Source organism: Lates calcarifer, linkage group LG8 (assembly GCF_001640805.2).
Source record: "Lates calcarifer isolate ASB-BC8 linkage group LG8, TLL_Latcal_v3, whole genome shotgun sequence".
Lineage (NCBI taxonomy): Eukaryota > Metazoa > Chordata > Actinopteri > Centropomidae > Lates > Lates calcarifer.
In genome coordinates this window covers 15275477-15290936 of record NC_066840.1, presented here as the reverse complement: position 1 = coordinate 15290936, position 15460 = coordinate 15275477, and the positions used below count along the sequence as shown (strand labels likewise).

At 40.9% G+C, this 15460-nt stretch overlaps 1 protein-coding gene across 1 annotated transcript in view; it reads left to right on the top strand.

Moving 5' to 3' along the window:
* Positions 1–15460, top strand: part of kdrl (kinase insert domain receptor like) — a 41814-nt gene that overhangs the window by 23959 nt on the left and 2395 nt on the right. The window contains exons 19-29 of the mRNA XM_018660199.2: positions 1321–1434; positions 1658–1746; positions 1887–2040; positions 2832–2929; positions 3696–3818; positions 4077–4188; positions 6797–6896; positions 9341–9446; positions 11337–11461; positions 12664–12742; positions 13128–13231. Coding sequence (XP_018515715.1) covers positions 1321–1434; positions 1658–1746; positions 1887–2040; positions 2832–2929; positions 3696–3818; positions 4077–4188; positions 6797–6896; positions 9341–9446; positions 11337–11461; positions 12664–12742; positions 13128–13231 — 1204 coding nt within the window. The remainder of the gene's footprint in view (positions 1–1320; positions 1435–1657; positions 1747–1886; positions 2041–2831; positions 2930–3695; positions 3819–4076; positions 4189–6796; positions 6897–9340; positions 9447–11336; positions 11462–12663; positions 12743–13127; positions 13232–15460) is intronic.

Below are 15460 nucleotides of genomic sequence, written 5' to 3'. Positions count from 1 at the left end.
GTGAGGAAGAGTTCAAAAGTGCAACAAAATGAGCAATAAAACATATGTTTATGTTTGCCACATTTCAGAGACTCTAACATTTGGAAACAATCCCCCGTCTCCAGTCATGATTTTAAAGCAGAATTATTTACAATTCCCATTCCAGCATCTTTCCAGATATTCACAACAAACCATAAATGTTGGATCAAAATGAAAACAGGAAAGCCAAGAAGCTGAGAAGAGTTTAGACTACAGATGTTTAGCTTTTTCATTTACCACAGCTTTATGTGTGAATGACATCTATTATTTAAACAAATCTGTGTATTACTACAGAGGCAAACTGAATCCCTATCAGTGATTGGTGATATGGGGACGATGTGTCAGTAAGGATGAAAAATAGGGCTGTTGGTTAGATGTACTGGTTGCTGTCGTAACATTAATCATGTCTCAGCATAAATCACAGGCTCTCAGATAGGAACGGACTCTCAGGCTGTTGTTAGTCGGAGGTCAAACTTAATGGAAAGCAGCAGGTCGCCTCAAATTGACCGTGGTTCAGCTTTAGACTCCCTGGCTGCTTTAGCTTGAAGCTCATAAATATCTGGTTGGTCGGGCAACATAAAAGAATCTCTAAATCATGATTTTCAAAATTCAAGGTGAAGACATTACATCATTGTTCAAACTAACAAAATCAAATATGTAATGTGAGCACCTCCCATTTTGTTTCTCTCATTTTGTTGGCATTTAGCCATCAAAAGCTGCTTCATATCACTGGGCCTAAAGCAGTATTATTATTTTTACATCATATTTAATGAATTAAATTAAATGAAAAATGAAAATTAAATTCCCCAGTAATCCCGCTACCATGGTTGAGCTCTTTTTTTACTTTCTCTCTAACCTTTCACACTGCCAAGCCATAATCTCTTCTTGAGATGAATGAAAAAATATAATCATCTGGATGTTTAGTGAAGATTTTTCATACTATGGTGTAAACATTTCCATGAGTTTCAATATTATTATCATACTGTATGAGATGTATAGACTAATATGTTGTATTAAACAAACTTAAGGCTAAAGTTGCATTTCCAGCTGCAAAAACACAGTGTTTACCCCAGTTTACAGTAAACTAGGTCTTTGAAATATTCCTCCAGTAACACAAAGGGAAGACAAAGTCAATAAATGGTTACTATTGATCTTATTTTCATGATTATCACTACATTTTCTCGCAGGTTGGGTTTCCAAGTTTACATGAACATGACAAACAAAATTGTGAACATCTTCAGGATGTTTAATGAGCCACTAACAAATTCTGAACAAGTTATATATGTGTTTACGTTATTACAGGAGGCGCTACGTCAAATGAGCGCAAAGCTCTGATGTCAGAGTTAAAGATCCTGATCCACATTGGCCATCACCTGAATGTGGTCAACCTGCTGGGAGCCTGCACGAAGCCTGGAGGTGAGTTGTAATACCAAGGAAGTTAAAGCATGTAATCCTGCTGTTCTGATATTCAGACATAAAAAATGAAAAGGTGCGAGAAAAGGACATTACACATCTGTCCTGCTGCCTGTTAAAGTGTCAATTTAGGTTTAAATTGTTATCTCAATCATTCTTGCCTTTTTTTTATTGTGAGCTATTGTACGCTGTAAGAGTAGTCATGAGAAATATATCATCATAACAGGTCCATTGATGATGATAGTGGAGTTCTGCAAGTATGGCAACTTGTCCAACTATTTGAGAGGCAAGAGAGATGACTTCATTGTCTACAAGGTGAGTCGCGAGCTGCATGATATAGACTCTCCAGCACTTTTGCTTTCACAACACTTCAGCTTCGCGCTTAGTAGCGTGACTGTTTGGACAACCAGTTTTTCACCTCATCTCATTGAACATGATGTATGTGTTCTGGTCAGAGGCAGGACGGCAAGGTGGTGTCGTCGGGATCATCCTGCGAGCTGAGCGAGCTGATGAAGCGCCGCCTGGAGAGCGTGGCCAGCACCGGAAGCTCAGCAAGCTCTGGGTTCATCGAAGATAAGAGCTACTGCGACTCAGAGGAAGAGGAAGAAGGTAAAGGCCAAGCACGTCTTACTTCCCTTCAATCCCCACACCCCCTCTTCCCCCCCTGTTTGTCCCTGCTGCTGTCTCCCTCCCCCCTCCTCTCACCTCTGCTCCACCCCTCCAGCCCCTGGAATGAAAGCTGTCCTCAGATTGTTTTCTAGCCTGAGTCTGATGGGACGTTTCCTTCTCCTGTTCAGCAGTACAATCACTGCAGCAGGAGCCACTGTCACCCCACTGAGCCTGGGGAGGTGTCTGTTTATTTCCTGTCCTGACCTGAGCGTTGCTCTGCTCGCAGGCTCCAGCTCGGGACAGGCACGTCAGCCATGTTGTTCCTAATGTGTTATTTCTGGTTTGATTAGCTGTTTACTCAGGTGGGCCAGTGGAAGGACTCCTTGTGAGTTCCTCTCTTAGACCCCCGACCAGTACACTGGGCCTATAACCACACGTTTCACCTGACATCTGAAAAATAGGAGGAATTGCGATTTGTTTTTATCTCCCATCTGCAAAGGATGTTTTAAAGACAGTGTGTAGGAGGAGACATGTACGTGACAGGATGAATTGATTAATTGTTAAGATGGTGCATTGTAGTCCGGGACTTTACATTTGCAGTTTCCCCATGAGATTTGTTACTGTTTCATCTTATCTGATTTATCTGACAGGCGTAGGATTGAAGATCACACTGACTGCATTTAAAAACACAGCTAGATGAGTAGGATTATTGGACTAAGCTTAAAGGCCATATATGTCCACTATGAAATATCACTTTCACCGGGAAAACTTTTTGTTCTTTTGTTTCACAGAATCTGAGGACTTATATAAGAGAGTCCTGACACTGGAAGATTTAATCTGCTACAGTTTCCAAGTTGCAAAAGGCATGGAGTTCTTGGCTTCACGCAAGGTATTCCTCTTCCTTTCCTCACAGAAAATCAAGGGAGAAATATGTATTCTTTTATGATATGACATATAATATATTATATGTTGTGGAATTATGTTTTTTATTTAAATATCAAGTTATTTAGATTTAAATTTTACCCAATATAGTGAAAGATCACCATACTAAACCTTGTTTACCTGCTGCATTAAAATCAGCAAAGTCATCAGAGTCTAAGCAGAAGCAAACTGGTTCAAACTGAGAGTGCTCTAAAAGTGGTCAAATCTTTGTTGTCAAGCATGCAGATAATGTTTCTGCACTGTGAATGAATAAATATACAGCAAGTTTCAACCTGAAAAGATTTGCCCTCTCTGAAATTTAACTGTGAATGATTTTGATTCTACCATGACACAAATTACTACTATTAACGCTGTTTTGTTTTTTGTATAATCTTGCCTCTGTAAGACCAGTGTTTTTAAAGGAAATCAGACTAGAGCTCATTCATGTAAAGTCATTCATAATTTTTGGGAGACCGGATGGGACTGATTAGAGAATGAAGCCATTGTTGTAAATAACCTTTAACAGACCATTTCTGGGCCTGGATATGGAACACATCATCTTCTATTGTAATATCACTGATGACTTGACCATGTGTTGCTCCGCAAGCAGCCATGCCTTATAGCACGCAGAGTACCTTTGTGAAGTCAATTACATGCAGAAAACTTGAACTCAAGTAAATAAATGTCACACTAAATAAGATTTTGTTTCTTCATTTTTTTCATTGTTCGTTCAGTGCATCCACCGTGATCTTGCTGCACGAAACATACTGCTCTCTGAGAATAATGTTGTGAAGATTTGTGATTTTGGACTCGCCAGAGACATCTACAAAGACCCGGATTATGTGCGCAAAGGAGATGTAAGTTTATTAAAGTCATTCCATGTCCTTACAGTTCATGTTTCCAACAACAACTTGGCAGAAAAATTAATGACTGAGTAAATTCAGCAGTCCTTGGAAATTGGACACTGAATTAGGTTTAGCTGAATCAAAAGCTGCACCTGCTCACACAGTTGAAACCAGTTTGACAGTATAATTATTAGTGTTATTTATTAGTGAGGTCTCTACACCAGTGAGATAAAGCAGTAAATGATTTCTTATCTCAATACCTGTGCACAGGCTAGACTGCCGCTCAAGTGGATGGCACCTGAGGCCATTTTTGACAAGATCTACACAACTCAGAGTGACGTTTGGTCGTTTGGTGTTCTCATGTGGGAGATCTTCTCTCTGGGTAAGTGTCAAGGCTCAGCACTGACCACTAGCCTTATAATTCACAAGCATTCTGTTTGACATGAATACAAGGGGGCAAATGAATGCAAAAATTGCACATCCAGGCATGCAGACATAGGTGATACAAAGGCTTAAATGTTGCAGCTACGATTATAAACTCTGCTACAGAGGTGGGTCATGCTACGTTGAATGACAAGCAGCTATTTAACCAAAAAGTTTTAAAGCAACAGGAGGCAACTAACAGCTACAAAGACCCCAAATTATCAGCATCAAAGGAAAATTCAGAATAATTTATAGGTAAACAGCTACAATATTTAAAACACAGCTTGTACTGCAAACACAAATATTAGCACAAGGTAAAATCAGCATAATCCTGTACACCGTACTGGACAAATACACGGGTTACAGATTTTTTTCTTGTGCAATGAAAATATTGACATTCTCTTCACATTTACTGGTAGTTTCCGTTTATTCTCAGCTTCCTCACATATCAATAAAGCCTGGCATCTCAGCTAAACACTGGGCTCTGTTATCAGAAAAGCTCTAACTTGGTGGACTCTCTCTGTGCCTCTGGCTATACAGCCTCACCAGATGCACTGGGTAATAACTGTCTTCTTCCACTGTGTAATTGTGCCTTTGGGACAAAGGGCCTGGGCTTGCATTGCCAGCCTGAGAAAACTATTTTCATGCCACTCATGCAAAAAAACATTGGAGAAGTTAGACTGTGATTTTTTTTTTTTTTTAGTACAGGCATGGGACATTAAAACGAGAGAACGCCTCCCATTTAAGCTTTCTGTATTTCCCCAGCTGGCAGCACAAACTCACTGTAACCAAGCAGCCAGATCCGTGTAAACGTGGGCCCCTGCTGTGAAACCACTGCAGCCTTTAAGGCAGCATTGTGTGTTGGTCCACGATTGCCTGTGCACCATGGCACAGAGCTCACCACACATTTCTATAGCAAGACTCAACATGAAATATTGTATGTTCAAATGCCACCATGGGAAGCAGGGGAAACATAAGAGTAGTGCTGTACTTTTCGACTTTGCTGCTTTTGAATCACAGCAATAGAGTGTTGTCACCCACTGCATTTGAAAGAAAAGTGTGTCAAATTGCATATTCTTTTAAATGTAAAGCACACTGACGTCATCATGACACTTTCTTTTTTTGTTCTCCTTCTTTTTCTTGGTCTTTTTCTCCCTCCTCTTCACTCATGACACATTCTCACCACATTTTCCATTAAAGAAACACTTAAACATCTGGGTAGTGTTAGCCAAGCCTCAGAAAAATAAATCAGGAAACAAAGACACAAAATTACCAAGAAAAATGGCAAAGAAGTGAGCTTTGCAATCTGATCATGTTTGGAGGTCAAAAGTTTCAGGGTAACCCAAATTTGTTCAGATCACTCTGTGAACCAAAAGCCTCTCAGTTCCGTTTTGTGGGTTCAAATATCCAAACCTTGTTAGTATAGTGTCGATGCCAAATAGTGAACCAGGTCCCTACGGTGTTTTGTCATACTACAAATACACTTTTGTCAGTGCACATGTCAAAAAATGTTTGGCTTAACATTATACAGAAAAATAGATGACAGAGTAACCTATGTAATTATTAAACACAAGTGGTAAGTCAGGGCTTGTATTGAGATATAATACGATATAAAACTATATATAAGGACCATGAGCATATAAGATACAATCCATAATGTTAATCTCCATATACTGCAAGTACACAGAACACTTTACACTCCACAGTACATACATCAAAAGTATTTCAAATCTTAGACATACATACATACAAAAATTTAAAATACGATGTGTAAAAAACATTTTCAGGGCAACCACATTATCTCCAAACTTAAGCAATAATTCTAGTTTTGTTTTGAGTGTCCACAATTGGTGTACAGCTTGTCTACGCACCAACTATCATATTGTGGTAGTGATTCACTGACTGTAAGTTTATCTGTCGTAAGTTCCTCATGCTCACTGCTAAGCTACATCTGTGGTTTCCTTATGAATTCGGGTAGCCACAATGGTGGTATTTTACATTGTGTGTGAGGATTCAAGCAAGCACATAAAAATATTATTTAATGAGTCAAGAAATTGTGTTGATTACCCAGAATGGAGATGTATTTTCCAAAACCAACAAAACTGGATATCGGATACAAGTTGGCTCAGTGTGTTTTCTCAGGGGAGCTGAGAATGAAGTCGGCTTTGGCTCAAAATTCTAATTTTACTACCAACATTACAGTTCAAAAGTAAATAAAATTAGCCGTGGTTCCCTTTTGGTTGATGAGTGACGCAGTTGACAGATTCTCGACTCTGCAGTCCAAATATAACAATAACAATATTACACACTTACTGTATGTCATGTGTGGACCAAAGTTATGTCATCCAATCATATCGAAACAAAAATTGCTCATACTACAAACATTATCAGAGAACATTTGGTGGGTATTGGGGTATATTGGGTTTGGACGCTTCAGTAGTCACATTCACCAGTAAAGGCATCTTTCAAATTTATGTGGAGTAGAACATAGTGAAGATAGTGAGTTGTTTTTTCTTTTTCTATTCTATCGACAACAAATAATAGCCCTCCTCTTTCTCCTCCTCCAGGTGCCTCTCCGTACCCTGGTGTACAAATTGATGAAGAATTTTGTTGCAGGCTGAAAGAGGGGACAAGGATGAGAGCGCCAGAATATGCTTCCTCTGAAATGTGAGAATTCCTGTTAAGTATACTTCCATAAAGTAAATGAAAGTGAAAAGTACTTTCATTTAAATCTGTGTGACTTTCCTATAATGAGAGAAGTCTTGTTCGTCTCAGCCAGCTCCATACAAAGGAAGTAAGGTAGGGAGTAAAAGCCTCCCATATCAATACACAGCTGAAAGGAGGCATTGTTTCTCTGTGGTTGCATCAGCAGGTCAGAGGTGCCTGATAAGAATCATGGGTAACCCTGCTCTGAGATGTTGCAGGAGGAAACATTAGCCACTGATAAGCTCAGCAACAGTGAACCTAAAGCTCTTTCTGACTGACAGTGACTCAGATGTAACTGAACAACTTGTTTAAATGCAATGTCTGGAGACCAAGTTCCCCTAATGGGGAGACCCACAGACTGGAGACTTCAGGGGCTGGTGGATGGTGCTAGACATAAATATCTGTGGGAGAACAGAGAGTCCTCTTCTTTGGTATCAGTGCTGTAAGTCAGCTAGACAGACCTTTTCTGTAATAAGACCACTTTGTCTCTCCCGTACTGCGTGCAGCCGATCCACACAGAGCGATTCACGGTCTCAGCCTAACATATGTGCATATGTTGTGCCTGTTTTTAATTTAAAATGACTCATATAGTTAAACTTCACAAATCTTATTTGTTTTGAAAGCATAATGCTGTACCCCTGCTTAATAATGATGTTGTAACAAAAGGTTCAGAGTTTTAAAGCAACTTGTGCCAAGTAAAGCTAACTGAATGAATTTATCAGCTTTGCGACGGAGACGTTGATTGGAAATGATGCACAAAATCTAATCCAGACTGTAGGTTTCAGTCAGAGCAGAAGATCTGTAGATGCAGACCCGATGGTGCCAAGAATCTTTGGTGCTCTCCATGTTGGTTCAGGCAGTCCATTGATGAAAATACAAGTGCCAGATAATGTATTTTGCATGCTTAAGACTGTAAGGGCTGCCTCTAATTTAAAGCAGAGATAAAAACCTGCTGATATCAGGTTAGACGGGTTGCACAGTAATTCACTCAGAGTCAGTGGGGTGAAGTGCACTGAGCCCCTCGAGAGGTCTGCAGTTGATCACACACACACACACACACACACACACACACACACATATATATATATATATATATATATATATATAAACCCAGGTTTTGACACCTTGACCCTGACCTCAAATTCATAATATGTGAATGATAAAAAGCACATGAGGTTGCAGGCAGCGTTGAGCAATTAATGTGTGCCACCACAGCGCTGATTCATCAGGAATGTTGTCTACAGCCTGTTAATAAGATCCCCCGTCCTGATGCATTGCAGAGGAATTTAGCGGATGCTGCTCAGGGAGTGGGAGGACAATAAATAGGATGCTCACTTCCCATCCCACAACACTTGCCCAACCGGACAAAGTAGATCAGTCCTACAGAATCTCACACATACACACACACCCCTGCAGAAACACCACACTCCCTCAAGACCCAAAACATGCGGGGGCAGGCTATTTATTCTCATTACGGACCAGGCAGGAAATGTGGTTTAAATTGTGCAGTCATACAATGTGTCTACATCCCCCCTGAATGATATGCATAAAGGCTGTGATCATGCTCTCCACATCCTGTCAGCGTTAGGAGGGCTACCACCTGGACGAGTATGCTATACACTCATTAACATGAGGATCGCAGTCACTCGGCTTCTTTCAGCCGGGCCTGAAATCACTGAGAAGAGCAGAGAGGTATAGATGCCCTCCATACAAACACAGATGGGGGGAGAGGTGTCAGTACAGCAGCAACAGACCATCCGCTCTTCCAAGTCCTCAAACTTGAGATTGACTGAATAAGGGAATCAAAATAGTTCTACCTTCATAAAACTTCAGATTACCTTAGGGAGGGTGGTGGTTGCTGAAACAGAAACAGGAGAGGGCCATTACCGATCGATCTCAATCAGTAACATACCGTGGACGTAACTTAAACAGCAGCCACGGCGCCCTGTTTCAGAATTCCTCTATGAAATGAGATGGAAACTCACATAAAGGCTCTGAGTCTTCCCACATGGGCAGAGATGCTGACAGCCCATCAGAGACCTGAGCAGGGCTGTGCGCTCTCCCTGGTCTTCACACCCAAGACCAGGAGAAAATCAGATACAGCCCCAGAGGCTCAGGAATCATCTGAAAACAGAGAGCAGAGTATGAGCAAATGTTCTAGATGACAGTTTAGAGGTGATCCAGATTCAGTCACTCAATATGTAGGGGTTTGTTTATTGATGATGTAAAAACAAAGAAACTGCCAATCCTTAGGTGTTTTCCTCTTAAAGGTGCTATATTTTACACAAATTTTACAGTACATCAACCCAAACATGGTGTCTGTTGTGTGTCCGTACAGTATGCTGAGGGTTTGTGTGGGTTTTCATCACAATGTTTGCTCAGTGGTGTATTTTCTCTGCTTGTAGATATCAGACCATGTTGGACTGCTGGCATGGGGAGCCACAGGAGCGACCCACCTTCACTGAGCTGGTGGAAAGACTGGGAGACCTGCTTCAGGCCAGCGTGCAACAGGTACAACTGATTGTGTATTGTAAACTTAGTGAGTTTAATATGCATTGTCTGAAAATTCAGTCAATATCATAGGTTTGTAACAGCAATAGTGGGACTGAGGAATTCATTATCAGCAGCTGTTGAGGTTTGGTGTGAAGTCAATCTAGAAGTTTATGGTGGAAATGTTCTCCCAGTAATTACCAAATATTGAAACAAAATGTGCCTGCAATACTCCGGGAACGGTGACTGTATTGTGGCTTTACGGAACAATTTTGGAAATATTAGTCATGAGCTCTGCAGTATGAGTCATAAACATTGCAAATATTCAGGAAGCAACGCTGCTGATCAGAGCCCTGCAGCCTAATGAAGATTCAGAGCAGCGTCTCGCCCAGGGGGGTGCTTAGAGTAACTGAGAGGGGAAGTAGCACTCAACACAAACACTGAGCTTACTTTGAAATGACACTATCAGCCTCGCAAGGGCAACCACACTTCAAAACACATGGAAAAAGAATGTAATTATTGGTGTGATGTAACATTGTCTGGTGTTAGAATTCTACGCTGTTAGAATTTTGTAGATTACATAAGGTTGTCAGAAAACTTGTGTTGGTGTTTGTTATAATCAGGCCAGTAGATATGCACTAGAGGAAAAAAGTAGTATTTGGTCGTTGTGCAAACATAGTACACTGTAAAGGAAACAATAACATTAAATCAACCTGAGGTAGTTGACGTGTCATGATAGAAAAAGCACAGGTGTTACTAATAAGATTAACGATGGCTCTTCTCTGTTCAAGTGTCTCAGTAAGTCATGACAGTGAGCCAGTATACACAACAATACCAGGACCCTGAAACTTAAGCAGCTAAATGACGTCAAAAAGTCCTGAAACCTGAGCCAGGACCTCGGCTGGGTCCAAATTATATTCAGTCCAATCACTCTCTATGGCTGCCTGTCTCATGTCTGTGTGTCAAAAGAGCAAATTCGCTCTGAGCTCTGAACACATGGACAAGTGTTGCTGCTCTTTCTGACTGCAGCTGCTTGTTAAATTGTGCTGTATCATGCCAGTGAGTTCTGTCTCTGTATTTTGTACTGGTCAGTTTTGGACTAGGTTTTACTATCCTTGGGTTCCTTTCAGATTAAGTCTCTTAATTTTTTTAGAAATGAATAAATGCACATAGGGTTTTGTCTTTAAAACACAGCATAAAATAAATTATGAACCCTGCTGTAATTTAACAAGGGACTGACATTTAAAACAGAAGAACTAATTTGCTGGTGAAAGAATAATTAGATGTTACTGAAGTAGATGAATGGATATTTAAGAAAGAAGAGCACTTAGCATCAACTAACACTGATGATAGAAATTGGCCAGAACAAGAAAAAGAACAAGACTAGATCATTTTCAGTCATCTGGATGAACAAGGCATTTTTCTGCTGCTAAAGAGAATGGGATTCTCATTCAGATTGAAGAAGAAAGAGAATTATATTTCACTGCAAAGACTACACAGGCCTGTAGATTGTCCAGTGAAGTAATAAGAGATAAAGACAAGGCCACACATCACATCACATGAAAACTACAGCATGTTGCATAACAAATGAGTCTGTGAAAGCTATCTTCATGAGAAAATGTACAGACTGGAACAGTGGAGGGGTTTGAGTCTCATTAATAAAGCTATTGTTACAGTGCAGGACGGCTGGTCACAGACTCTGTCAGCTTCTCTAACAACATGAACATTGTATTGGATTTATTCTGCGTGACTTTAGTTTCTTTGGCTGCTCGCCACGACCTGTAGATGTGTGTGTTTGTGTAGCCTGTACACATCATCAGACTTCACAAGCTCTGTGTCTCTTTATAATTTGCATCATGGAAGCACAAGGCTCTGGTCTTAGATGTTCTGTCTGTGTTTGGTTTGATTTAGGAGGGAAAGCACTACATACCCATCAACACGGCCCTGCTGGCTAAGGTAGGAGACCCGTCCACCACGGTGCTGTCAGAGGAGACACCCTCGCGACCCATCTCCCACCGCGACTCAGGGAGCACCTGGTGAGAACACACATCCTTGCTCATTGGCTGGTTTACATAACAGACATCTGGAACTGTAGTGCTGATGTGGCAGTTGGTTAATGTTGGTCCAAACTGAAATATTTTGACACCCATTCGATGGATTGTCATGATATTAGCTAGAGTTACCCAAGGTGCCAAGGAGATGATTACTGACTTTAGTTATTCCCAAACTTTTCCCCTGGTGCCACCAGCCGGTCAGAGTTTTTACCTATCCTGTCAAATGTCTCGACACCTTATAGTTGGATTGGCAATAAATTTGGTACAAATGTTAGTGGTTCCCAAATGATGAATATCTACCGACTTTGATGGTTTTCAGACTTTTTCTCTCGGGCCACCATGAGGTTGACATGAAATTTGCTACTTGTTCCCCTCAGGATGATTTGTAATCACGTTGGCAATCCTTTAACTTTTCATCTAGCACCATCATCATTGTAAGCTGTGCCTATGTACAGCACCACCGAGCAGCTAGCATGGCAGTAGACTCTCAGTGTTGCTGGCTCAAACCTGCAATCCAAGACATCAATAAATCACCTTATCTTAAAAACATGTAAACTTATCCTTAGGCTGTTACAGGCAAACAGCCCTGAGACTGTTTTGCAAAGGAAATGCCTAAGTTATCGTCCCACTTTATGCTGAATTATATCCAAAGCAATTATTGTTCCTGTAGCGCTCAGACTAACCCCTACAAGGAGAACATTTAGGTCTGACCTGAGGACAATGAGAGACCTGATCGGCACATGATAAGAAATATACACACAGAAGCTCAATGGTCGGAGAGCTTTCAGTATTGTGGCTCCTGTGAGGAATTTCCACAGAAACCATAAAGCCAGCGTAAAGATTTATGTCCACTTAAAATAATATTTGTTAAACCCTTGGGTTTTCACAAGTCCTTGTTCACCAGTCCACGTGTGTTTGTTGAAGAGGTGTTGAAAAGCAGTAATGACAGTTACCCCTTAAGCTAAATTAAGCAGTTTAGTCTCTGAGTGTTGAAATGCAAAGAAAACAAGTGTGTCAATGTCACCGATGCTACACGTTGTTGATCTAAGCGATTAAGTTCCTGCGGTTTCGTTGCTGAACTTTGCCTTTTGGCTCCAGTATAATCAAACGATCCTCTGAACAGAAACAGAACATTTTGGGACATTTTGGACACTTACCCCTGGAAATTGTCTTTTTTTTGCCAGGAACATCAAGATCCGTCCTGCTAGTGTGAAAACCTTCGACGAGGTTATCATGGAGAACGGGACAAACGAGAACCACGGGGTGAGTTATACAGCCTGACACTACACCACAAACAGACACGCAATGTGCACTTGAACTTTTCCTAAACCAAGCAATTAGTTAGGTAACAGGCATTTGACATTTAACTTGAAACTCCACGCCAGAGCATAAATCATACAGTAACCAACAAAGCTTTTAAAAACCCACCCATACAGGCATTTTCATAACTTATCACTGCAGTGGTTTTCTATTGTTCTTTATATTTTATGTGTAACCATGTAACTCTCAGTGGTCTGATAGAAATGAATTTTAGTTGCTTACTTTTGTTTAGAAATGTGTTATTTATTCACCTCAGATAATAAAGAATAAAAGATGCCATGTGGTGTTTTAATTATCCACTCTCTTTCTGTATTTCCATCATCATCAGGGCGGCCAGTCAGACAGCGGGATGGGGCTCTCCTCTGACAACATGAAGACACTGAAACGCCTTGAATCTTTGGCAGGTCGACCTCTGAGCATCATGGCTCTGGCGTAAGTACACCGACGCCACACAGTGCTCCCCACAAGTGACAAATCATACAAACAAACACACTGGAAGAGGCTGCAAAAATACCTGCTTGGAAACCTCCCTGCTGTGCTGGAATGTAGACACTATAACTGTCATACAACACACACACACACACACAAGTTTCTTCTGCCTTAAAAGAAGTCAGCGGCCAGTTTTCCCCTTTTGTCTGAAGAAACCATGCGTGAGGGACAGCGGCACAAAAGAGAAGTGGGAGGGAAAAGGCTTGAAGGTGACAAACTGAAGGACTGAGCACAAAAGCAGAGCGGCAGTGTCACTCGAGGTTTGGCTGTTTTAAGAGTGAGCACTAAAACCCCTTTGTTTTCACCAGAAGAGCCCTGAGTGAGATACCTCCCAGACTGATTTAACTCATGAGTCATGGCTGTCTTCTATAATACAATGCTAGGTAACAAACACACATGATCTCAAAAGACTGACGTAAGTCAGACGGTATATACTGCAAAATCCTGTGGCGCATTTAATCTGGATCCTACTAGGGCAAGTACATAAAACGTTCATAAAGGGAAAAAAACACTGAGACAATATGTTCTCACTTTAGGAGTTATTATAGGTTATTACAAGGATAAAGTCAAATCTGAATCTAATTTCTGTAAATCTTTCTCTTACTGTGGTAGGTAGGTATCTTAAGACTTATTGAGTTTACAGCAGCTCAGTGTCAGGGTTAATTTACAAGGTCAAATCCTTTTACTCAGTAATTACACTTTAAACCTTGTAGTCTTATTCTGCTGTTCCCTGCACAGTAGCAACTATTAATACTTCTTCAAAGTATTGTGGCTTCCATTTAAAACATTTAAAGGAGGAACAGCAGTAAAATAAACTGCTCCAAATCAGATCTTCATGTTTCCCAAATCTCTGCAAACACCCACACCCACCTTTACTGTATTTTAGATCTCAAAACTTGGAAGACCCATTAAAGGCCTGCTCGTGTCATTAGGGCCTCAGCGTGGCAGAAAGAATCAACCCAGGCATGCAGAGAATGATCTATATTTTGAGGGGAGGACTTCCTCACCGGGCAACCGCTCGATCACTGCCACCTTTGAACTTAGGAGGGTTTACAAAGGCCTCCCCTGTTGGCTGTAACGCTGTGGATCTTTTGTGTGGCTAAAGTCCACCTGTTGCTCCCTCTGCCCTCAGCACTCCTCTGACCTGCCCTGCTATAACCAGTATCACACAAAACTTACAGTCAGCGTTGATTGGAGGAAGTGTTGCCCCAGCAAAGGATGCATTTGTTTTTGTTTTAAAAATGATTGAAACAATTCATTTACAAATTGTTTTCAGCTCAGGGTCAGAGCGATGTTTTTTACCCTGACTCATTTTGTTTCCCGTTACTCAATTGTACGCCCACTTTGTGCATGGCATTGGCAAGACAACACTGCACTATTGTTGACTATTTTTGATGTTAGCTAGTTTACCAGGTAGTTTATTCATCAGCGCAGCATTCCAGTACAGCGGCGTCACTTCCCCCCGCTGGGCTCTGACCCTTTGGCCTCAAGAGTGAAGCTCTGGAAACCCGTAGCAACCTCCAAAGACAATAAGAGGCAATTACTCATATTCTGAGCATCAAATGAAGCAGAAGAGCTCAGGATGATTGATTACATCATACATTAATGAGGAAAGTTTTGTCTGATTGTGAAGCTTCACAAGAGGCACTTATCAACTTATCACTTATCAAATAACAAGCAGCCCTCTGCTGTGAGAGAGGCCAAATCAAGATTTCTCACAGAAAACAAACTTTTCAAGAAAGAGGAGCTTGATTTTATTCAGAGGAAGTTAAAGTGCACAGCTGGTTGTGTTTTTAGAAAAGCCCTGAGGCGCATTTGGGTGCAATGTCATATCTTAGTCAGGATGTCAACTGATCATCATGTCACGCCACACTGATTTGTTATGTCTGTTGTTTCATATTTGTTTTTGCAATTAGCGCTGTCTGTTTATTGAACAAGCCTGATGATTCGTCCATTATCCTCTTAACTTGGCTGCATCTGTTTTTATGGGCAGAAAAATAGGAAAAGCTGGATATTAGAGCTCCAACTTACCCATTATAGATGAACCTGCTGAGTATTTTCCTGACTTATTGATTACTTTTTTGTCTATAAAAATACATAAATGGTGAAAAATGTTTCTCAGGTGATGCTGTCAAATACCACGCTTTGTCAAAAACAGAGTAAAACATTAAC